A 25964-nucleotide genomic window follows, 5' to 3' on the forward strand; every position below is an offset into this window, starting at 1 on the left:
GGGCACATTTGGGGAGCTGAAGTAATGGGGGATAAAACTCAATTAATGAATAGAAATAAAAAGAAGTAAATGAAGTAATCAAACTCAGAGAAATTAGTATTGGCAGGTCTTGAATGATGCTCTTGGATGAACAATCTTTCAAAATCCTTCCTTGTATGCCGCTGCTGTCTCTTTATTTATTATTAAAATAACATGATCCATGAGGCGCTCGGGGTGACTCCCAGCCTAGCTAATTCTAATTAATCCAGTCAGGGAGAGCAGCAGGGTAAGTGGAGCAGTCTATCGGATTGAAATTCATAACTTAATTGAGGTCAAAGTCCTGGGTTGGGAGAACAAAAGTCTTTCACTGGGACCAGGCAGATCAATAGCAATAAATATCTGGCTTGGATGCAAGTAGCTTATAGTGACAGATTATCTGACACTGGCCAGAGGTCTCTTGGTCTTGTTCAGGGCAAAGTCCTATGGCATGTACAGTGGAGGGTGACTTTTGCCAGTGTTCCCTCCAAAACCCCAAACAACTCTTGAAGGACTCGTGGGACCCTCAGGAGAAGGATGTCCATACAGAAGTCCACATGGGTCATGCTGAAATTTGATTTCTCAAGGTACAGGTGTCTCATCAGTAGCACAAGGGCAAGTGTCACATTAGTGCTGATGGAGGCTGGAAGAAGTTGCTCAGGCTTACAGGAACTTGGAGCTAAATCACAGTTTGTCCAGAAAAAGACCTTTAGGATCAGGGGAAGCTGAACTGTGGATGGATGGGCTTTATGCCAAGTCTGTATTTATAGCACGTTTACATAGGAGGACAGAGGAAGGTTGGAAGAGGGAAGTGTAAATAATCATTAAGTTGGGTTTGTAGTGTGAGAGAAAACAGCAGAGGAAGATGTGATGTTGCCTATTCTTCAGAAAAGCATCCAATGTCTGCTGTTGTCACCATCATATTTCCTGGAAAAATCTCTTTGCCCAGGATTCTTCTCCTGGGAAGCTGAGAAGCCTCAGAGAAAAATGAAAGCAATAATTATATGATTCGCTTCTCCTGTGTTTTGCTGCTTTGGAATGTGTTTGGACATTGTTTACCAACTGTTGGTTGTTTCATTGGTTTCATGTGAATTGTTTTGACTTATTGGCCAATTACCACCAAGCTGTGTTGAGGCCCTGGAAAGAGTCACAAGTTTTCTTTAGTGTCTTTCTAGCCTTCTGTCTGTATCATTTCTGTATTCTTTAGTACAGTTTAGTGTAGTTTTAGTATAGCATTCTTTAATATAATATAGATCATAAAATAATAAATTAGCCTTCTAAGAACATGGAGTCAGATTCATAATTTCCTCACTTTCGTCAGGGGTGAGGAAATATAAATACCAGATGCTGTGAGCTCCAAAATGATCTGTTCCAAGGGGTTTGCATGTGCTAAGCATGGCTGCTTTCCCAAGCCCTTGCCCTCTCCTAAACCAGAGAGGAAGCCTCAGGTCCTTTCTGGGATCTGTGGCCTTGCACTGTGCACACAGCTTTCCCTGGGAGTGGGCACTGAAATATTCATCAATACCAGCAACTGCAGAAGCTTCTCTGAACTTTGAAAGAAGCGGGTCCTTCGGCTGGAGTTCAGAATTAAAATGCAATCTTCACCTAGGCTGTTATTAATGCAACATTTATGCAGATTGGAGTGTTCTGCTCGTATCCTCTTTGCAGAGGACAAATCCTGCTGTGGTCAGCACTTGATACATCCCAGATGGATGTTGTTCTGCCAATGCACTTCAACACAGCTTGGAAGAGAGATGGAAACCGCAGCTTGGACCCAGCCAGGGACTTGGTTTGACACACCTGCTCCTCCCATTAACACTGCATGAGGCTAAAGCATCTCTTCTCATCCAGAAATGTTCAGAAGATCTCTTTGTCTCCACAGGTCAGGTTTCCAGGTGTAGGCAAAAGCCTTGGCTGGTCAGGTGTCAGGTTTTAATGTGATGAGCAACTGTTGGTTTTCCTGGGTGTGTGAATGGTACTTCTGTACCTTCACACCCTTTTGAAACTGTCTCTGGGAAACACCTCTTGTTTTCTACTGCAGGACATTTGCTTTGTGAGGACAGAATGAAGTGAGCAAGGCAACTGTTCAGTACATAAATAAATATATATAGACACATCCACTTGCTTTTTCTATATACTGCTGTTATTATCTACTACTTACTATTCTGCTAAATGCTGCTTTCCTCATTCATGTCCCATCCATGGCACAACCTCCTCCTTCCAGGCTGGTGGTTTAACTTGTTAGGACCCTAATTACTGAGCATTTTAGACAAAAACCAAAAAATCCATTATTCACTCTCCAGATTCTTGGATATTTGTGTGCTCCTGCTTCATTCCTGCCCAGCCTGTACAAGAGCAAAAGGTTCCTGAAGCTGTTAAACACTGCAAACAAAACTGCACTGGCAACTGTCATCAAGGGGAAAAGGGGTTGAGTGATTTTTTTTTTTCTCTATATAAAAACTAACAGAAAAATCCAAGTACTGAACAATTCATGACTGAACAGCAAGATCTCATGAGCAAGGCATCTTGAATATACAGAACTTTGAAATTGCACTTTAGTTTGAGTCATGGCTCTTCTAAGGTTTAGGAGGAAAATAATTTAGAATATGAACATTAACATTTTTTCCTCTTTATAGAGCCACACCTGTGATGCAGGTGAGAGAATTTGGGGTTTTTTTTTCATTTCAGAGAAATGACAAGATCTGTCCATTCAAAGCTGGGTTTCCACAGTAATATCTTATTAAAAAACATAGCAGTAGATGCCCAGATCTGTGGGATATCTGTGGATTCAGTGAAGAAATTCTGTTTATGGCTCTTCTCAGAGTCAAGTTTAGGTTTCTAATTCTCCAGTTTTGCTACAGAATCCCAGCGTGACCTTGAACAAGTCACTTGATTTCTTTCTGCTGTGGTTTCCCATTTGGGAAATGGTGGGGCAAATAATCGTTTTTTATCTCATGGATATAACAAGATTATAAATATATGGTTCTTTTAAGAACCTTAGAAAACTGATGAAATGAAATTAAACAGATCCTGCAGTCCGGATAAAATGAGATGAAACAAGCATGAAACTATTAGTGAAAGAAATGTTTCTTTATCTTCTGCAAATAAAAATGCAAAGTGATTAAGTGGGTCTTTTCTAGCTATTAGCAATAGCAGCTCTAGCCAGCTGACTTCTGCCACCTTTGTAAATTAATTTGTGGGGTACAGTCCTGAATTTAGTATCCTCACAATAAATACCCTTAAAAATTTTGTCACCTTCTGTGATGCACAACATTACTGCCATGATAGTACTGCAATTAACTTGCCCTGCAGATAAAAAGTGGCTGCTTTAAATGAGATACTCTAACACAATGCTTTGCAAATTTATTTTAATTGATTTTTTTCCCCCCTCCCTGTGATATTTCCTGCCTTTGCTGTATATCCAGCAGTATTTTTGTGAGGCAGGGGAAAGGAATGGGAATAAAGTTAGAGGTTTTTCTTGTCCAGGATTGGGCTGGAGGTCTGGTGGAGCAAACCTCCCATGACCCTGCTGCTGGCAGCAAGGCTGAGCACAGTAAGTGATGAGCTTTATGTGGGTGTGAGGTGCTGGAAGAGGAGGAAAGCCCAGCTCAGACTGTGGGCATTTTCCTCCCCTGGCTTGGTGACTGGGTGAAAAAGTCTCTCTTTCAGCACTGCTCTCAAATCCAGGTAGGGATTAATGAGCAAAACAGTATGGGAGGAGTTTGGGCTGGTTGACTTTCACACAGAGGGAAGACAAGCAGAGTATTTCAGAAAGCAATAGGCTGGAACATGCTACAAAGAAACTTTGAGATGTGTGCTGGGACTCAGCCAGAGGCCAGATTACCTGTGTTCAGGAAATCTCAACTTACTCTTCTTTTCTTTTAGTTTTTTGGGGTTTTTTTTTAAACTCAAGTTTTAATCACATTGGGACTGTGCAGGTGAAATCCAAATCAGAAGCCAGATCTTCCAAAGCTGCCTGGTTTCCTTCTCTGTGATGTCCTTCCCATTCCTGCTGCTATTGTGGGGATGTTTTGAAGCAGTGCTCACAGATTACATGGTAATTTGGCTTCTGAAGTGGGGTGAAATTGAGCATTACACTTTGAATTCCAGTGGTTAGACTCAGAAGAGATTTGTAAAGTTACGGCTCAGCAATTGCAAATGATCCATTTTTCACAGCTTAATGACCGAGGGCTTGTTTTTGGAGTGATGGGAAGTGATCACATACACCCTTACCTCCAGCACTAATTGCAGAGTAAAAGAGGTTAATTTAAACCTTGGAGGCACTTTTGATCTGGATCTTTAACAGCAGCAGGAAAACTCAGAGCTGTGGTGACTTTAAATCATTCATTTTCCCTCTCAGAAGGAAAAGTTAAGCATGGATGTGGTCAGTTTGCTCTTATCAGCTGGAAAGAAACAACTTGTTAATCCCAGTCATCTGAGATAAACCACAATGTAAATGTTCTAAATGTGTATTGAGACAAAAATGGAAGATTATATAAACAAGTCATTTAGACGTGGATTTTAAATCATCCTTTTTTTGCCTGTCAGTTCAAGTGTTCCTCTTGTTCCCATTTAAATTTTAAGGCATTAAGCAAGAGCAAAGACCATCCCTGTCCCAAAGAGATCATCTTGGCATCAGATACAGTGCCACAGGTAGTGCAAATGGGAAGGCTGAGTGAATGGAAGTAAGAGAACAAAACAGAGATCAGCAGAAAAATGGAATTCTTGGCTCATGGCTTCCCCAGGCAATGCCAGACAGCAGTGACACAGAGGGTCATGGCAGAAGGAGTCTTAAAGGAGGATTTAAAGGATGGGAAGGTGTCATTACTGAGGACTTCTGGCAAAGGATAAACACGTGAATTCCTTGCTTAAATCAATGGGACTTTTACTGGCATGTGTCCTAGGGCTGAGTGTGTCCCTTGCTGGGATCAGTTAAAAAAAAAACCCTGCAAATGCTGCATTTTACCAAGTCCATTGGGAGGAAGAATCAGTGATGGAGAAGAAATGGGAGACTTTTCATAGAGAAAAAGAGAAAATTGCTTCATTTGCATAGGAATGTATCACAGCTGTACCCCATGCAGAAAATGTTTCCTTCTGGGATAGGGTGGTTTAAAAACACAGTCACCCAGCTGCAAAATTGGTTCTGACTCAAGCAGACAATGGCCCTCATTTCTGGATGGATGATGCTTTCAATCTTGTGCCCAGCTACTGAAAACACCTGGTAGAGTTCTGGTCTCCAGGACATCATCTTCCAGTTAAACATAGGAGTTTGGCTGATTCTAAACAAAGAATTTCTGAGCACTATTCCCAAGCTGGGGGAATTGTCCATCTAGATTTGCCAACCACAACCCATCTTGTTTGATGTGGCTGCTTGATGGCTTCAATGGTAGCATCTCCTGCATCATCAGATAGCATAAAAACATCTTTTCTATCATCATTTGGTCTTTGAGACACTTGGTTTGTAGGTGGTGCTACATTCCAGTAGCCCGGGTGTGTGTCCTGGGAATCTGGAGTTGTAGCAAGTCACAGGTGATCCAAAAAATCAGAAATACAATATTGGGGGTGCCTGGTGGGCTTTTAGCAAAAATCCAGGCAGATCAGTAGTTCTTTTATCATGTTGGCTTTGAGGAAACCCTGCTGTGGAGAAGTAACAAGGCACAAAAAAGGAGGGCCTCACCTTGTTTTGTTGGCTTAATAAATTCTCTTGGAAATGTGAGTTCTAGTTATTGTTCCTACCACTAATTTATATCCTACTCTAACCTTAATCTAATCCAATATCTAAATTGTGGTGTCCTGGCCAGGTGTGGTTTTTCCTGTTCCAGGAAGAGCCTTTTTGCTTCTTCTCTTTTCAAAATACTCAACCAGTTTTCACCTCTGTTTCTCTCCCATGTTCTTCATAGCTACAGGTCTACAAAATGTTAGGTGTTGTCTCTTCAATGCCATTTAGGAAAAAGAGAGGAATGCAGGAAATATCTGATCTTTAGCACTGAGGGTTCTTTCCTGCTTAAAAAAAAAAGAAATCCTAAGTGTAAGATTCAGGAGGTTTCAAAGAGACATCAGTTAAACCTGCCTGCTCAGTGAGAGCCAACAAGTGGATCTTTCAGATGTCTGAGTGTTCCCTGGGGGTTCACATTATTAATATCTGCCTTATGACAAGGTGGCTGTGCTGATGCCAGGCTTTTTTTCCCAGCCAGCATGATTAATTTTTCCTTCCTTTCTTAATATCTCCGAGCCAGATGCTTCTAAATGTCCTCACAGGGTGGATTGCTGTTCTTAGCTACTCCTCCTTCCCCCCCTACCCCTTTCCAACTAATTCATATAATGGCTCTGGAGATGCATTTTGTAGCATCACAAAAAGCAAAACTTTGAAAGCCTCCTAAGGTGATGGACTTGACACGTGCAGCTCTGGCCTCCCGACGTTCCTGGTGGGCTTGAAAGCTTCGTGCCAGGTAGTCTGTCAAGAACATTTCCCAATTCAGAGTGTGCTTATTTGCCTAGCACTTTACAAATTATATCCATGCAGAAGTGCTGAAGTGCAAGTATTCCTGGTGGGGAGGTTGACAGCAGGGTGTTGCACTGATGTTTTGGAGACAGGAAATTTTGGCCGAGGCAGAGGAGGAATGTTTACGTTATTTATGGAAAGTGGATCTTCAAGCACTGATTTATTTTAAGGCCTTCAAAACATTGTGGTACTCAAAAAGGTCTTTATTCTGCAAATGGAAATTAATTCTCCTTCACAGGTCTGGTTCCACAGTGCACCTGTATGGGCCTGAGTGGTACCAGCTGGGAGGGAAGACCTTAGCAAGCTGTACAGCTTGTTCCTAAGGTGTGCCTGCTTAGCAAACTGATATCCATCAGTTTCCTCCATATAATAGATTTGTGGGTCTTCTGTATTTATCCTCAGTGGTTTTCAGTCATCTCAGGGGATTTTTGATTTTTCCTGGAGGAAGCAAAACCCATAAAGGGAATAATTAGAGGTTAAAAAATGAAGATTTAGTTGTCTCTTCCTCGTAAGTGTTAATGCAGTCTGTGCTAGGTAGATCAGTGGATTAAATGATGGAAGTCTTAATTTAGGAAATCTAGAAAATAGCATTTCTTAATTTCTTATATGACAAGCTAGAATCTCACATCTATTATGTTCTTCTGTTTGGGAGTGTTTTTGCAATTTAACAGTGAGAAAAGGTATAATATAAAGCAATTAATTTGCCAGTGCAAATAGAGCTGTAATTAGGGGAATTAAGTCTTCCATTTCAGTCTGAAGTTCAGGTTTTTTGTGAGAAAATGAGGATACTAAGAACATCCTGAGAGTAAGGATGCTCTTAAGAGCATATCTGTTCCATAACAGACAGCTGGCCATTTAGCCATGTGGAAGGCAGCCTCAGACAGCCCTTTGGCCCACAGCAGTGTGGGAATTAAGTTAAAATTAACCTGAGTTTGGAAAACAACTAGCACCACTTTATTTGTCCATTTAATTGAATTATATGACGCTGTGTAAGTATGCTGACCCACAGACGTAAATTGCTCCACCCTACCCATTTCCCTCCTTAATTCTCTCATGCTAATGGAGCTGATGGGATGTTGACTGCAGAGAGAGAGAGAGAGAGAGAGAGGCTGGAAATAAAAGAGGCTGGAAATAAAAAGGGACTGTTCCAGCCTGGTGCAAACCTTCCCCTTTGGTGAAATGCTCTGTGTCACAGCTGCACTAACTGCACTGTGATCTTTGTTGCCATTAAGCTGATTATATCCACAGAAGGATTCATCCAACTAATCCCACAATGCTGCAACCAGTTGCTTTACATTTAAACACTTTTTTTTTTCTAAGAAATAAAAAGTCAGTCAGGCTTCACCAGATTCTCAAAATGGTTCAGGCTCTTACAGAGATCCACTTTTTTTTCTGTTAGTTTAATAAAGGAAAATAGGACAAATTATTGGGCTCCATGCATTAGTGGATATGCTTAGTTTGGGAGCCTGAGGTGTAATTTGGGGTGAGGGTTCTTGGAAGGTGCTGTGTGTGACTGTACCTTTGGCACTGCATCATTTTGTGTTTGCCTGGGTGGCCATACCATACAGCAGCAGCTCTGCATCCAACAGTGACTCTAATGAGGGAGATCCTGACAGGTTAAGATTGACTTAATTGATTTAATAATCAATTTATATCTAGTTCTTGCTTATTTTTCTAAGGAAAGGTTGATTTTCATTGGTTAGTAGTCATTAAAATGTGTTCATTTGCAGCTAAATATAACCTTTATAGTAAATTTAATTCTTCATTTGCTAATCAGGTACACAATGTCTGCCCATGATTGCTTAACTATGTAGTTTAACCTAGTCTATTGACATTCTTAATTTTTACATTTGAATCAGGATAGAAAACAGCAAATGAGACATTTCTTCTCAGTTTAGACTGTTAGGTTTTTTGTTCTGTCTTGTGCCCAAGTACCTCTGAATAGAATTAGAATTTAATTTTTAAAAAACCTTTACAAGGAAATTTTAAAATGCTTCTTAAAAATAAATTAAAATCACATTGCAAGTATGGTGTGTTTGGTTTTGAAAGGAAAAACTAAATAGAATTTTCTTTGTATTTATGAATTACATACTACTTAAAGGAGACTATGTCTGGCACATTCAAGTAGTCAACTCTCCTCAGGTTTTGTTAACAAAAATCAGGGATTTCAGGAGGAAAAGCAAGGAGCAACTGGAGAAAGGCCTTGATTCTGTCATTAAGCATTCAGTGTTGGATAAAGTTATTTCCACTTTTTTCATGCTGTCTGTTGTCTGCCCTGAGAGTTTGGGCTGGACTTTGGCTGAGCAGCTTCCCGTGTTCCAGGCCAGCTGGGGGGGACAGAACATCCCGTGCCTTCAGCAGCATAAATCACAGAGCATTGTGCCCAGAGCCTTACCATGCTTCTCCTGCAGGGTTCTGCAGGATTCTCCTAATTCCTTGTCTTCAAAAAGCCATTCCTTCAGATTTATTCTGTATTTATCGCTCAGATGTTTTAACTTTTTGCAGTTCTCCCATACTACAGGAAAGGCTGTTGTATACAAAAGCATATGGTCATTCTTTCCAACTCCTCAGCATTTTAAAGCCATCTCCTGTTGTCTCATACTTAATTTTTATCCATTAGGAGTCCAAAGCTAGTCTAATACCTCAAAAGGATGCTTAGGGTGACTTACCTGGTCAGTAGTTTGAGTTGCTTTAGAAAGCAGTTGTCAGATGTGTGCTGCCTGAAAACACACATCCTTTTCCACTGAATGTATGGAGTTTATGGAATTGTATTCTGTTGGGTCATCATTTGAGGTGTCCTAACTTTGAATCTGTTAGGGAAGTATTTTTTTTATTCTAGAGAGGCAAAAAAGCATTGGATTTCACCCTTCCTAGGCACTGATTTTCACCAACATTCTTTGCTCTCATGGAAGAGTCTAAAAAAGAATTGTTTCATCATTCCAAGTACAAATTTTAAGGGCCCATTAAAAACTGGTGAAACAAATTATATTAATTCTTTTGGGATTTTTGTCTTTAACACTTAATTGTTTCATTGACCAAGAGTGGTTAAGCTGCCTGCAAGCAGATGAGGAAGAAGCCTGAAGATAAATGTGCAAAATCAAGTTCCAGCCCAGCCATGATGGCTTGGGAGAGTCTGAGTTCTCAGCTTTTCGTTTTCAACTTCAATATTTCCTTCCCATATCACAAAGTGAGAGTGTCCTTCAATGTAGACTTAGTTGAAGCCAGATCTTAGAAGAAGGAAGACTTAGTGTGGAAAAGGACAGTGTGTCCTGACAGCCACAGCACAGTGCTGGGAGCTCAGCATCCCAAAACTAATCCTGCCTCTGGGTGCTTTTCCTCGTTTGACCTTGAGCAAGTCAGACAGTGGGGTTTTTTTGTGTGTCTCAGTCTCTGTAACCAACATGGGAATACTATGTGTGTATATCCCTGGGTCTTGCCTAGATTAATAAATCAATATTTGTAAAGTAAGGCTTGATAAATGCTAACTGTATTACCACGTGTACTTGAACCTTGTGCAGAACTTTGGGAGTGTGCCTGCATTTCTGCTCTGTGAGTGGATGGGGCCCAGGCCAGGGTGGTCAGCAGCCACAGAGACAGGTTTGGGTCATTTTCTTCCTCCCAAGGGACTGCCTGTAGCACATATCTGCAAGAAGGTCTTGAATACAACTTTTCCACTTAACATGCTCCCCCATCACCCACTGTCAGCAATGAGATTAAATTCTGTGCGACTGCAGAGGACGTTGCATGATTAAAATCCTCTTTTAGAAATTAATATGTACCATCTCTCCCCAGTACTGTGCCTCCTCTCAGAGAAGGGTATTGTCTCCTGAGCACTCAAGGTGTGAAAAGCCACCCAGGGAAGCTGTCTATCTTTGAATTTTATGCTGTTGCACAGTTGCTCCAATGAGAGCTACAACTGCATAAAAATCACAGGAACTTGGGGACTTCTCCCTTCACAGGGTCACGAGATGCGGGACAAGTTTTGCAGCACAATTAATAGGATAGCAAAAGGAGTGTGAGAACTAGAAGTCCTGATTACAGGACTTGAAGTTCTGCAGAAAATGTTTCCTGAGGGACAGTAGTCAAAGTCAATAATCACCCATTTTCCTTAGGAAACCTTGGGTGTCCTGGGAAGAAAATAAAACTTTGTTTCCAGGTATTGCCCAGCTTTTCCCAACCTTGCTGCCTCTATCAGCCCAGAGAAACACAGTGATCAGGACATTTGCAGATCCAAGTTTAGTATTCATTAGACATCAGGCATTGATGCAGCCCACAGAAGGGCTTTACTTGCATAAACTCGTGGTAGATGGAATTAGGTGTTCAGGGCTGCTGCATCAGTACAAGCTGAACCTCTTTAGCCATCATTTCCAGTCTGCTTTAGGTCCTGGCAGTCTTTGTGGCATGACCAGGATGTGCTTAGGGTGAGTTTTCCTGGATTGATTGATTGATGATGGCTTTCTGATGGAGCTTTTCTAGAATCAGCCGAAATTGCCCTCCAGGAGTTTGAGGCACAGGGACAAGTGCCCCAGCTGGAAGGAATGTGACATTTTACAGGTGGGGAAACTGAGGCTTTGTCCCATTCTCTACATCAGTGCTCCTTTTTCCCATGCTGGGCATTCCCTGTCTCCCCAGGGAAGACAGATACTTTTACCACAGGGACTGGATTATGTGGCAGGCTGGATTTGTGCTTGCTGCTTCATGTTCTGAGTGTGTGTTTCTGCTAAAGCCTTTCCCTGGCTGCTGGCTGGCTCCTGGCTTCCAAGAGCTCAGCCCTATTTTTCCTTCAGAAAACAGAGGATCTGGAGGAATTTATAAGAACCCTAGCTCAGAGCAGGCCCATGGTTTCCAAAATTTAATCTGGCTTTCCAAAGCTTTTAGCAGAAGGGTTGATTTGGGTCAAAATTAATGCAAACACATGTGTAGACCATTTAATGTTTGGGTTATGGACCTGTTAAGGCAGCAGGATAATCCCTTTAGATTACCCGTGTAATTCCTAGTGAATATTTATTTTAAAGTGACTTCAGTGCCCTTAGTCATTAGCAAAAGTTGGTAATGCCTCTCACAGCTGCCAGGCTCAATGCAACAGCATTTGTCAACGGGAGGGCTTCTCCTTGTGTTCCCTCTTTTCTGGTTTGTTTCTTTTTTAACATTTCTCCAACTCTTGCCGGCTTAATCCCATGGGCTCACCTCTAATCTCAGGGAAGCCTCCGAGCTGCCTTTGCAGCGCTGCTTTCCTCTTGAGCGAGGCTGAGGAGGGAGTTTAATGCTGGCCCTTGCTGCTGCCTGCCGAGGCTGCGGGGTGGCCGGGCTGGCTGCGGGAGGACGGGGCCGGGGGGTTCAAGGACGCGCTCCCGCTTTAATGTGCGCAGACATGCTCCCGCCGCCTCCTGATTGGCAAGGTTAACTCCGAGAGCTGCAGCTTTTTAAACTGATTTGATTAGACCCACTACTTTATCCCATTCCCTCCCCCACTGCTTGGCCCACCACCTCCTGATCCTTTTAACACAGCCCCTGGTCCAATAACCAGCCAGTCTGATTTTTTTTTTTCCTTTTTTTTTCCTTACCCTCTTTTTTTACAATTTTCGTGCTGGATTTTGACATTTTGTAAAATAGATTATGAAGCCATGCAGGGAAGATCAGTAGGCAGTGTCTTGGTCTCAGGGCTGGGTTTTATTGGGACTGTTTGAGAGGCTGGGATGTGCCTCCTCTTGCTCGATTTCTTGGGTTCTGCCCCTTTCCCAGCTCTCAGTACACCTGTGTGAATTCTGGAACAAGAGACTGGAGGCTCACATACCCCAGTGTGGATGCTCATTGCCTTCCAATTCTTCTTTTCTCTACAAAACCAGGCTTGGGGAGAATTACACACTCAGCCCAAAATGATTTGGTATCCCAGGTCCTCTTTCACTGTGGTATGGCAAGTCCACTGTCTGCAAAAAGAAACATGGACAGTGTGGATAGAGAGCTCCCATATCCCACAGGAGCAAAATAAAGGTGTATTTTAGTAGCAAATGTTACTAGCTGGGGTTACTTTGGGAGGTCAGATCACCCATGGCTCCCAGGGTGGCTGAAAAGTGGGATGAGCACCCAGGGGCTCTGAGAAGCTATTTTGGCATTAATGCCCTCAGCCCTTGGGACAGCAAGGTTGGAGTGGGCACCAGCCCAGCCTTCAAAGGTGTAATGGTCCTGTTGCCATCTTTAGCCAGCGTGAATTAGTGTGTTGTGCACTGCCAGTTTACAATCCTGGGCTCTGCTTGTGATATTTCCCTGTTTGTCTTCTTAAATGTGCCAGGGGAATGTGGAGCCTTATGTACAAAAGTGCCTCTTGACAATTCTCCTTGGCTCTCCTATAAATAAGTGAATAAAGCCTAAAAATGACAGGCTTTTCCAAAACCTGAGAGTCCCAACTCACAGAACAAAATCACTGGAGAGTGAGCAGCGCTGCTGAATTTTTGGTAGTCCCAGACTGGTCCAGGGAAAGCTTCATCTCATCTTGTTTTCCCTTGCCTATTTGTTCAGCAGACCTGATCTGAAGTGGTGTGGGCTGTTTGAGCAGCTCAGTGCTGACAGGGACCGAATCCAGTGACCAGGACTGACCCTATGGAGTCACCCTGGTGAAACAGCACAGAATGCAGACAATCCCCTGCACACAAGGTATTAAATCTTGACATACTGCATTACTTAAGAGGTCTCAGGGAAAATTAAAGCCCTTTTGACTGGGTTTTGCAATGCAGGGAAAATTTTAGTGACATTTAAAAGGTTTCTCTTGTGTTCCTCTAATGGGATAAATAAAAAAAGGCTTGTTTTAGGCCAGCAAATGGGGGGACAATCCAATTTCCCTGATTCCATCAAGACACTCTTAAAGCATTAGCTTGTGCAGTTTTAAAAAAACCCACAACAGACTGACCCCTCTGCCTGATGGCTTTGAAAAGTGTCCTGATGTGGAGGTATTTATCCTACACCACATGCTTCATCGAGGCACTCCAGCAGTGCTTGGAAATATACTCTTTTTTTATTAAACTGTTTAGGAGGACAGCATGCACAGCAGGAAACACAAACACCAGTTTATTATTTACTGCAGCCATCCACACTGGGGCTGTGCTCAGACTAATGCTTGATGACGTGCTCTTTAAATTTGGTGGAAGGGAAAAAAGGTGGCATTAACTAGGAAGGCTGAAACCTAAGCCTGCCCTTAACTTTATGTTTTTAAGCATGATTTGGGCTCAATATAAATAAAGATTCCCCTGTGGAATGTTTGTTTCCATCAGTCAAAAAGATTAATGTATCAACACTTACTCCTGAGGGGGCTCTGGGGATTGATAATGGGAGATATGGAGCCTTTCACCTCTGGGTCACTGGTTCAGCACTGCCCCATGTCACTGCCACCACCAGCACCTGCCATCTGCTCCAGTGGGCTGGGCCCTGTTCTAGGCCCAGCTGGTCCCAGTGGGCTCCCTGGGCTGCTTTAGTAGGAAATGGGATGGAGCTGCTCAGCCCAGCCCCAGATGTGACTGCAGCCCCAGCCCTGAGCACAGAGCCAGCACCACCAGGGAACTTGACCTTCTGCCACGCTTGTACAAGCCATGAATGGAGAACCTGTTATCCCTGCCCTGTGCAGAATAACTCATTCGAAGAGCAGGACACCCCTGAACATAAATCTGTCTGTTATAAAGTTGGCTGAGGTTTTCCCTGGTTGCCTCCAGTTCCTGCTGAATTTCATTAGGAACATCTCTATTATACAGCACAAGGAGAGAGCAAGTGTTGCCTCTAGACTTTGAAAGAGCCCTTTAAAGTGAAGATCAATTTTGCATCTCACTAAATACCTAATGACAGACCAAACTGCAAGCACTTAGTTCAGCTGTATTTTAATAGCACTGTGACTCCATCGAGAAATCCCAGTTACTGATAGAGTTTGATGTCCTGAGGCAGTTTTCTCCAGACATTTTTCCTTTTTTTTTTTTCTTCAGTAGTAGAACTTCATTAATAGCTGTTTGGAAACCTGACTGTCTGGGAATAAGCAGTACCAATAAGCCTTTTCCCTCACTATTTATTCCTCCTTTCTTCCATCAGGAAACAGCCCCAGTGATCACAGACTGAGTTTTCAGTCTGATGTGTAGTTGTACTTGGTGGTGCATGAGCAAATGAAAGAGCAGCTTCATGCCTTATAAAATAACAAATGGTAAATCAGCTACTAATACAATTCACAGAGGCTGCTAAAAGGCTGCTGGAGGTCACAAAAACAGCAACCCTTTGAGGTGATGAGATGGGAGCTTCTTAAGTCAACACATGCAGTTGGCTTCTCCCTGGCAGTGCTCCACTGTGGGGCAGGATCCAGGCTCTGATGCCTTCCCCCTCTGGCAGATGCTGTGAGCGGTAAATGTCCTCTCTAATTCCAGATTAGCCACAAAGAGGAGTCATCATCCTTAAGGAACAGGCATGCTTGGAAGGGAAAGGCTGTCTGGAGGCTGCAGGTCACAGCACTATCCTCAGGTGCTTTGAGATGTCTGAACAAGGTTCCTGGCAGTAAAGGAGGAGAGGAAAAAAATGTGCTTTTCATGCTGAGGGCTGTGTGCCACTGGAACTCAGCTTCCCTGCTAGCCCAGGGTTTCTCAAGCTTGGCTTAATAAAATCCAGATCTCATTTAATGAGTTCAGAGGATGCTTCAGAATGTCTCAACGTGGAAAGTGCTGATTTTGCACACCAAGCCAAGGAAGGTTTATGGCACTAAAAGAATCTCCAAAGTCTTTATCCTCCCTGACTTGAAGGAGAAAAAGCTCCCTGGGCTGTTAGCAGCACCTCTGCTCCTCCTGCAGCACATTGTGACTTGGCTTTTATTGCAACTGTGCCTGTCCTCACATCACAACCTCTCTGACAGTGCTCCAGCTCTGCCATGGCATTCCTGGGCATTTCACTTGGGCCTGCCTTTGCCCAAATCAAGGGAATCAAACCTGTGGGTTTGGGACAGGCACTGCTTTAGCCCCCACAGGGGTGGTTTTTCTGCTTTCTTCTGGATTTTTTCCTCTCTCATGGTCACTCAGTTGTTGGCTTTAAATGACAGTTTCTACAAAGAGGATGTCTGGAAAGACAGAGTGGCAGCTCTGAGCCATTATAGTTGACAATTAAAAGTGCAACATCTCCTCCATCATGCAGGGCTTTAGGTTCAAGCCTGCAGAGGAAAAGGAGTTACTTCCAAAGCCCTGAATCCCTTTAAATAAATATCAGCCAGCATTTGCCTTGCAGTCAGCACAGGCTGAGGTGAACCAAGCAGTGGCAGCAACACTCTCCCTAATCAAGCATCCTTCTCTCTCTTTAGTCAGGTGGAACAAGTGGCATGTTGACTTACTGGTTGGTGCTGAATCCAGCCCTGCTCCTGCAGGTTTGCAGCCCCTGGGCAGTGCCTGGGGCAGCCATCTGTGGGGCAGCAGCACTGATGGGCCACCTCTGCCTCCTAATCTCCCTGCTCCCATCCACACGTGCTGTCCTGATACCCGACAGCCGGTCCCATGTGGGCATCGTGCCAGCAGTGACTTTACAGGCTTTGTGGCAGAGATTATTTAAAGGAGATTAACCCTTCTAAACCCCTTAGATTTTAATTATTTCTGTATGTATTTATAAAACCTGCAGTCTGCTAGTTCCAGGGCACAACTGCCCCAGTCCCCATCCTTAACCTGGATTCGTGAATGCACAACACTCCCCTATTGCAGGGCAGGAGCTGGGCTGGACAGGGCTCATTGAGTTTATTTATCTATTTATTTATTTATTGCCATCCTGGAACAGTTCACATCTGGGATGAAAATTAAACATTGTGGTTTCAAATTGTAAAAAGAGCTAATAATTTGAACCACTTTAAAATACTAATAGGGCATTAATTGAATTGTTTGAGTCGACGAGGCGTCTCTGGCTAATTATTTTGGTTAGGGCAGCTCTGTCATTAATGCCTCCCCACTGCCCATGTTGTGAGCACACTGTGACACACTGTCTCTCTGAAGACAGGACTATCTGTAAGGTTGATGTACTGGAAGCCAGGAGAGGGAAGGACTGTTTCTTTCATTCAGTCTCCTAGCAAGTTTATTATATGCATAATAATGTTATAAGACACTGTAGTCTTGAAAACTGTCATCATGACTAGAAGCTACTAGTTATAGAAGGGGGGAAAAAAGGGTGTGCACTTCCATCCTTTCATGCTTTTTGTCCTATTAGTCATGTTAGTGCTGGGCTAATTAGTTTGTTAGAGTTAAGGAGTGATGGAGGGAGTGTTTCCCCTCTGCATGTGAGCTGTAAAACCCAAATAACACTGGAAATATAACAGATATAACACAGAAATATAACAAATATTTCTGCTTCACAGCACAGCCTGGCTTATCTTGGGTGATGCACACCTTGCAGTCTTCAAAAATGTATAGAATCTTAGAATGGTTTGGGTTGGAAGGGACCTTAAAGACCACACAGATCCAACCCCCAGCTATGGGCAAGGACACCTCCCACTCGACCAAATTGCTCAGAGCCCCATCCAGCCCAGCCTTGAACACTTCCAGGGATGGGGCAGCCACAGATTCTCTAGGAAAGCTGTGCCAGGGCCTCCCCACCCTCACAGTAACACCCTCACATACCTGCCTGTTTTGTAAATGCAAGCATAGAAGGTGAGTGTTGGAAGCAAAAAAAACCCCACAGCATTATGGACCCCAGTGATCTGAGAAAAAAATAGGGTCCTTTTGAAAGAATTCCTTAAAATCAGATGATTTTTATTTATTCTTGTCTCCTGAACAAGGAAATAAACGCAGACAGTGCCAAGGACTCCATAAATAAATTTTTTTCTTGGAGAATCTCTTTAATATGCACACAGTCCTGCTTCTGTGGTAGTGAACATTTGACCAGTAGCAATTAATTTCTTATCACAGCCTTTCTATGAGGTAAGAAAACATTAGAGTCTCCATTAGGAGGTGGAGAACAGGAGCTTTCCAGGAGCAAATGATGTGCCCAGCTTCATTGCCCTACCCCACAGCTTGCCAAGAGCTATTGGAGGGAGAGGGCATTGCAGGGATGCCTCTCCTGCAGCACAGCTGGATGTTTCTTTCCAGGCAGATCCATCCTGCTGATCAAATGATAGACTCAGAAAACGTTCAATATCTGTATGTTTTAGGAGAAGTATCACTGAGCTGATGAATTTTCAGCAGCTTACTGTGAAGCATACAGCATTCCCTGTATTGGCAAGTGGAAAAGAGAGGAGAAAAAATAATAAAGGTCTCTGGTATGAATCTCTTGTGTGTGGAAAGGGTGAAAAAGAAGGTTTCTTACAGAAAATACCATGGCATGTCAATGATGAGGCAGAGTGTCCCAAAGGTTAATAAATCTTTTCTCATTTAAATAGGTAAGATCTCCAGCTGAAAGTGCTGGACCCTGCATCCAGCCCCGGGGAGGGGGGGAGCAGGGAAGCAAAGGGTTAAATTTCGGGGCTGTAGAAGCAGATTGTGTTTTCCTTCTATGATGTGGGCTGACAAGACATCAGTATTCTATTCATCTGTTGGGAATTAGGCTGTTAATCCAATCAATGACTCTTGAGCTAGCTGCAGCCTGCCTCCCCACTGGGGAACAATCGGATCAGACGGGAGATTGTTTAAGAGCACAGAGCGCTCCCGGTGTCAGGTGGAATTTCCAAGCGTTCCCTAGTGAATTGGGGATGGGAAAGCTGTCTCAGCCCATTTATCCTGCCCCTTAAATAAGCAGGTATCTGCCTCAGCCATGCTAAAGTGATAAAGCAGTACAGGAGCACTAACTTTTATGCAGGGAGGGGGCAGGGAAGCACCCTGAGAAGAGGATATTAGCATCCTGCCCTTTGGAATATCATCCTGTCCCTAGCTTGGGATGGCATTTGCATGGTTTGCCAGGGGCTGGCTCAGCCACAGCACTGTGACACTTGTTACAGGTTTAGGCATTGACTTCTCCGAACACAATTTTGATCCCTGCAGCTTCCTGGCAGTCTTTTCTGTTGCACCAACACACTTGTTTGATGAGCAGCAAGATGCCTGGTGCTGAAAGTAACAGGCAGTAGCAAATATTATTTGGATAACCCATAAATATGTCCAAATACACAGCTGGGCACAGAGTGCTGGCTGCAAAATGGGTTGAAAATGCTCAACAGCAAAACATCCCTGAGAGTTTCAGTGTTGCTGCATGAGCTGCTGCATGGGTTCAGAAATCAGTTTGTTCTGCAGTTAATGACAGCCATGTCTGCAGTGGGATATTGAGAGCCTGTATCTGTGCCAGCAGCACTACATGCTGATCATAGTAGATGTGATAAATCCCACTGAAATTGCACTTGGAAATTTAGGTACAGCACCAGTTAGAAACTAGGGCGATGAGGGATTAGCATAACCCTGGCACACTGAACTCCTCGGGCTGGGGGCCTTTGGGAGCATTAGCAGATGCAGGCTTCAGGAGGGAGCCAGTGGTGGTTCCTGGGCATCCTCTTCTCTCTGAGCTTTCTTAGATCTGCTTTTAACAGCAGCTTTACAAGCAAAGGCTTCTCCAAATTAGTACTCCTAAATGAACCATGAGTATGAGCTCCAGCGGTGAATACGAGCAGGGAGGTCCCCAGACAGAAAAATCCCCAGCTCAGAGGTTTGGCTTTAAAGGGCTTCGACATCCCTCTTCCCTTGATCATAATTTTGAATCAAACAAAAGCTAATGCAATTTTCTTTGCCTTTCAGTAGCAGATTGTGCTGTAAGGGTTCATGCCATTAGAAATGTAATAATTGCTTCTCTATGCAGATCTAATTTATCTGTGAGGCACTTAGAAGATAGGCCAAATGATGGCCTGGCAGTAGGCTCTGGAGAAGGGCCCAAGAGGTGATGATAAAAAGCCAGTCTAGCACCTTCCATCCTGAGGGATATCTGCCTGGCACAGTGCAGGAAATGGTCAGAATGGGAGGAATGAGCAGAGGAGAGAGCTGAGAGCTCTTGGAGAGGGACAGATCAGTGAGAAAGGGAACCCTGCCAAACCTGTGTGCACACACAGGGGAGGTGGGAGAGTTAATTGAGGAACCAAACTTAAGAGGATGCCCTGGACTTGTCAGCCTGGGTTATTTGCAATCCCTAAATAACAGCTCTTCATGACCAGTGCAGGCTTTTTGGTTTTGCTTCTAGCAGGGGATGCCCTGTATCCTTTGTGCCATGGTATTGGTCCTTGGAGAGTGCCTGAGCTGCCTTGGAGTTGGGACCAAGGATGCACATGGGGATGTCTCCTGCTGAATCATCTGGTGGAGTTCAGACTGGTTATATTTGCCTGGTTTTAGTATTGGTGGGGATTAGCATGTAAATTCTGGTGTGTTGAGCCTTACCCTCAGTCTTCTTGGAGAGAAAATTTCAGAGAGAGAATAAGATGATGATGAGGTTAAAGTAAATTGTTGGGAAGTTGAAGTCTCAAGTAGAAACAAATGAGAAATAAAACCCTTTTTAAAAGTGGAGGGAAGTATTTTCTTGCTATTTTTCATCTCCCTGGCTTGAGTGAGTGTGTGAGGCTGCAGAGATTTATATTACAGCTCCTAAGCATCAGTGCTTGTTCAGAGTCTGTATTATTCTGGCCCTTTTTATTCACTCACCTTCTAAAGGTGTAGTGTAAATATTTATCTTCCCTCTGGCCCATCGTGCTGCCCTGGACTCAGTGCTGTTAAACACTCTTATCACATCATCGTTCTTAACTCCTGCGATCGCTGCCAGCATTCGGAGTCTGTCAATGGGAACGAGCCCTGCACCTTAAAAGGTGCCACAAATGAGCAGAAAGGAGATATGGGGGAAAAAAAATACCTTAAAATAAAGAGCACACGTGCTACCCCTCGAAAGGGCAGGGTTAGTGTGGAGGTTTCCTGCTGTGCTTGGGATGGTGGCTGAAGGTGTTGAGGTGAGGTCTCGGTGTGGAGCAGCACTCAAGGAGGTGTGGGGTCCCCTCCAGACACTTGTGCTGGTGTGGAGGGTCCAGGCCCAGCTTCATCACCAATATGGGGTCAGGCTGGACCAAAGCATGGATTTGTTTTTCCTCTTTCTCCACTGGTGCTGAACAAAACAGGTGAGATGGTGGAAGAGGCAGCGTCTCCCTCCGAGCCACCCTGCCACTGCACACAGCCTGGAGGGTGAATGAAGCAGCTCTGAGCTATCAGTGTTTATACAGCACTGCTTTTAAAACTGTCCCATGAAACCACAGTCAGACACTGGCCAGTCAAAGTCTACTTGAAATGGCAAATTGTGTCTTACAGAGTGCACAGCATCTCAGCAGGTTTAGCCAAGCCATTTCCTTGCCTCTGCCCTTCAGTCCAGACCTTGTGTTAGGTTAAGCAGGGAACAGAAATTCCCAAGGAATGAACATGGGTTGGCAGCACCAGTATAATCCCATCAGCTATAAGACAGAATTCATGTGCAGCAGCCACAGTGCCACTTAGCAGATAAGACAGTTGGTCCATCTGCGCTCGGTCCATCTTCTCCCATTTCTCTTGCTTAAATTTCTCAGGAGCAGAACAAAATCCTGTTATCCAATAAGTTATCCACTGGTAGTTGGATTTTCATTGAGTGACATCTGTCACAGACCATGCATGTAGGAAGTACCAGTGATTTTGTAGCATCTTTGTTTTGATGGGTTTGGTAGGCATGGACATTGGATTTTCATCTCCCTTAAAGGCCATGCAGCTCAGCTGTCACTCTGACATGGCCAGATGTGCCAGGAGGCTATAGAAGCCACCAGGGGTGGCACATGGCATTAGGAGGCAAGAGGAAATCTTGGAATCAGATCTGTTGTTGGTCAGTAACATGTCTGGGACTGAGCATTCCTACATTTGAATGTGTCATGGTCTTTCCTTCCTGGTCACTTTCTGTCTGCCTGTGTGGGTTCTGCCATTTCCACAAGCTCCTCCTTTTTACAGATGGAGAATTGCTAAAAGGGCTCTGGGACAAGGGCCTACCAGTGCCTTACAAGCCTTTACAGAAGGTGTATTGCTGCTTTGAGCCTGGCTGCTCCCCTCCTTTGTGTTGAAGTTCACCAAATCAGAGCAGGTTTCCTCCTTTTTAACCTGTGACAATAACATTTTCTCAGCTGATACAGATGCATGAAAGGGCACTTCTCAGAGGCATCCTGGCTCAGTGTTGGCCCAGAGCTGCCTATCTCCTGTTTCCCACCTACCTTTACTCAGCATCTTCTCTTTGGTCCATCTGCTGAGAGGATCCATCTGATCACTGCTGGCATCTCCTGGCTGCAAAGGATGTACTCCAGATCCCCTGTTCCTGGCTGATGCCAATGGGGTGAGGACAGAGGCTTGTACCTGCCCATTCCCTGTTTGGGATCATCCATTCTAACACAGACACATCTTGGGAGGAGGACCTTAAGATGCTCAAGAGGCCTCTGCTTTCTGTTGCACATCAGGAAATACCCCTTGCATCCAGGCCAGCTACAATTCATCTTCACTCATCTTCTGCACGTGGTGTTTGATTGCAAAACAGACACTTCAGTGCCTGGCAGGCAATATTTGTTTCACATAATATTTGTTTCACATAATTCCCACAAAGAGAGCTGTAATCCTGACTTTTACAGCCCATCTTTGATTAGTCTCCAGGTGTGACCATTTTGCTGTGAAGGCTCAGCGTGGCCATACCTGGAGCAGCCGGGTACATCAGGCTGCAATTAGCCACAGTGCTCCAAAAAGCCAAATCAAAGAGGGATTGAGATCAGCAGCTTCCCGAGGGCTTTCAAGGCCTTTAGTGAGTGACCACACTAGAGCTTTTTCCATTTACCTGGATTAAAATTTGTCACAGAGGAAATAGAAGCAAACAGCACGGCATCTGAGAAGTGTAACAAATAGCATTTGGCCATTGGGCTGGCTCAAAGCAGGGGGAAAATCCGCAGCATAAATAAAGTGCAAACCATGTTTGCATAACATTGGATTAATAGTTCTTTTTAAAAACCACACTGGGATTAAAGGGATGCATTTCCTATGCAGAGACCTGTGCTCCCTCCTTAGCCCAGCAGATGCCAGGAAGTACATCTAAGAGAAATAAAAAACCTTGTTATCCCCAGCCAGCTGCTGAAACAGCAGTGCTTTCTGCAGGCCTTTGGAAAAGGAACAAATGTCTCTAGGATTCCTGGAGCAGCCCTCTGTGTTTTAATAGGGAGTTCTGCAGCAAAGCACTCCCGTGGGAAGGGGTTTCTGCTGCATGGCTCCAGTCCCATTCACCTGTGGGTTTTGTTGGCTGCTGTCTTGGAGGTGGTGATGCAGAGGGGAGCTGGATTCCCATCCCCCAGCCCACACATTTGACATCCTGCCTTTCCAATAACTCATTCGAGCACTCCCGCCTCTCCTTCCCCAGCCCTGCTGAGTATTTTGCTGAAGTCAGTGCTGGCCCTGTCACTCCTCCAAGCAGCCATGTGCTTAAGGAGAGCTCAGGAGCACTTGCTCACACTGCTTACCTTAGTGTGGAATAATCCATGGATGCTGGCTGTGATTCCCTCAGCTCTTTGGTTTGTGGTACCTTCTAATGACACCATTTGCATTGTGCTCCCCACAGTTTGGGCAGAAATAGGATTCTGAAATGAGGCATCTTCAAACACTGCTCTGAGTGACATGAATGGGACATAGTGGCACATGGAAGGAAAGATCAGACCCTCCCACCCCCTTGCCTGGAAAAGACATGAAATGGGCATTTAGGCAGCAAATACCTGTTACATCTGGCTTTTTATCCCTGTTGCTGCCGTGGTTGTTGTGTTGGTGCAGTGTCCCAGAGCAAAGCATGGCACCTCCCACCCCAAAACACAGGTCATTCCTAATTCCTCAGCTCAACAGGCTTAATATCAAACAGAATAACACACTGAGAAACCAGAAGACTTCCAGCTATGAGTGGAATTTCTACCTGTTTTCTTGTTCTTTTCTCTTTCACCTGCTCCAGAATCTACAGCAAACTGTAGAATTTGCACCTTAATCCCAAAGATGATGGTAATTAAAAACTTAAGTCCCCATAAACAGATGCAAATAAATTAAGGAGGCAAAGAACTGAATTAGAAGCTAATCCTGGTTGGGGTAGTGAAAGCAGAGGGGCCATAATTCTTTCCTTCTGTGATTTCACCTGTTCTGGTGGCAGGATGATGCTGTGGCAGGGTGAGGTGCCTGGGTTTGCAGTGCTGGATGTGAAGCATCAACTGTGGTAGAGCCCTGGGGAGGGGACACAGGAGTCTGGGAAGGGGTCACACTGCTCAAAGCATTGCAGCTGATGCAGTGGCTCAAGTGTTAGCTGGACCAGGGAGCTGTGTGCCAACACCTACAAATCACACACTCTGCTTTGCCCTTGCACTGCAGGTGTTTCACAAGGATGAGTTTGGCAGCTTGCTCTCATCCCTGAGCACTGTGCCCTTTCCTGACTTGACAGAACTTAGCCTGGGTATCAGGGTGGACCTAAATTCTGAAGGCAGGGACCTAAGATTTATTCAGGTGGAAGAAACTGGGTTTTTTTTCCCCTTTGTGCTCCCATGTGCTGAAGAGCTCAGTGCACTAAGCTGTGTGAGCATCCCAGTGCTTTGCCCCTCTCTCAGGTAGTTGGCCAAAGCTGGGTTTGCACTGAAACATCTTGCACTAAAGCACCAGGAGTAGTGAGAATCCCAGAGTGAAGCCATAGGACTGAAATCCTTCATTTTTATGGGCTGGAAGTGATAACAGTATGAACTGAATTATACTCACGTCATGACGTGATCCACGCACTCTTATGGGTGGATAGATATTGATTATCCATCAATAGGGAGTGATGGTGGATGATGATTCAAATCCCAGCTGTCAGGTAGCTGGGTGTCCTGGCTGTTTGTCTGGTCAATTAAAACATTGCTGGGATTCAGCCTATTTATTTAAAACTGGGATGTGTTTGTATTACCACAATGTTACCTACACCTCTAAAATCAAGTCTCTTTCTCTTTTTCAGGATGGGGAAGGCCAGACTGCACTCCATTATGGTAAGCTGCCTCTAAGCTTGGCTCTTCCTTCTTAGCAGTGTGGGTTTGTAGCTGGAGTAAGTGCTTTATACACAGAAAACAATTTCCAGGAGAAAAATGAGCAAGGAAGCTGGATTTGATTAACCAGTGGCTACCTCCACTAGCAAATCCCAGGATGGTAGGGGTAGGAGAAAATTGCTGCCCTCCCTTCATTCTCCTCTGCAAATGTCACCTTAAAGCCTTCCTTTTCCCTCAATTAATGATGCAGATTTTCCCTGTACACCTCTGTGTGACCAGGATGTTTGTGTGCCACCTGCAGAGCCAGGAGTGGCTCTGGTTAGGGTATGCCAAATCCCTTGGCCTTCAGGGAGGGTCTGTGCCAGTTTTAACAGGTTACAGAGGTCAGGGGACGGGGACAAACAAGGTGGTCTCCACCTTCATGTGTCCTGGTGACAAACCTGTTTGATCACAGCTGAGAGAGCAGCAGCTTCTCTACTACCAAAATCAGCAGAGGCACATCACAGTTAGTGTCCCTCCTACAATTACAGGCTAATTAGATCTGTGATTTAATTGAAAGTTTGTTCTATCTCCAAATGAGAAAAGCAGAGACTGAAGTGATGTGCGTGGTGCTGATGTGCGGGGAATAGGAAAAAAGTATCAATTTAATCTGGATCATAATCTCTTTCCCAAAATTAAGACATAGCCAGTTATTGTCTTGTACTCTCTCTTGATGCCTGTCACGGTAATTAAGAGCATACTTGTCATTCTGAAGTGTTTGTGTCTTTCTCTCTCTTCTTGATCTCTCCACAAGGACATTAGCAGAATAGCAAAATTGCTTTGCAGACATCAGTCCAAGGCACAGCATTTGGATCTGGAGCTCAGCTCCCAGATTCCAGGGTCCCTGAACCAAGACTGTAGTTACAGTAATGTGTGATTTCTCCTATCTTTCCTGTAGGATACTCAATTTTTCAAATTCCTGTCACTGTGACAGGAATGGTGAATCTGTTGCTTAGCACAGCATTGTCCACAGATGGACAGCACTTAAAATGACACATTGCCTCTTTCTCTTCCTGAGCCATTCCACATTTGGGCATTCTCTCTCCTGGGAAGATGCTTTTCCACCTCCTGAGGGGTTCACAGTAGATTGTGCAAAAGAATAGCACATGTGTAAGTTATCCAAGAGCACTTGCTTCTAGCAAGCCCAATATGTGAAAGGAAAAGGTGGATACACCACCTAAGTTTAAATTCTATGCAGATGGATCCCTCTGGCTGGGGACTGAAGCAGTTGTTCAACACAAGCAAACATAACTAATATAATGAACATTATTTCAGAAATAGTTTCTCTGATCTACCCTTCCAGCTCAGGTGTTTCAATAACTACAGTTTCCCAGGATTTTCTCCCCAAATGTTTGTGAAGTCTTGAAATTTTTTCTTCCCCTTATTATTCCCTCTCTCCTCCCTGTATATCACCTTTGGGAAGCCTCTCTGGGTTGCTGG

At 44.2% G+C, this 25964-nt stretch overlaps 1 protein-coding gene across 1 annotated transcript in view; it reads left to right on the forward strand.

Moving 5' to 3' along the window:
• The window catches only part of ACBD6 (acyl-CoA binding domain containing 6), an 82183-nt gene that overhangs the window by 53294 nt on the left and 2925 nt on the right, over positions 1 to 25964 (forward strand). The window contains exon 7 of the mRNA XM_071435847.1: positions 24458 to 24488. Within this exon, the coding sequence (XP_071291948.1) occupies positions 24458 to 24488 (31 nt within the window). The remainder of the gene's footprint in view (positions 1 to 24457; positions 24489 to 25964) is intronic.

Source organism: Agelaius tricolor, unplaced genomic scaffold (genome assembly GCF_023055355.1).
Source record: "Agelaius tricolor isolate 1412-34295 unplaced genomic scaffold, bAgeTri1.0.p SCAF_11, whole genome shotgun sequence".
NCBI lineage: Eukaryota > Metazoa > Chordata > Aves > Passeriformes > Icteridae > Agelaius > Agelaius tricolor.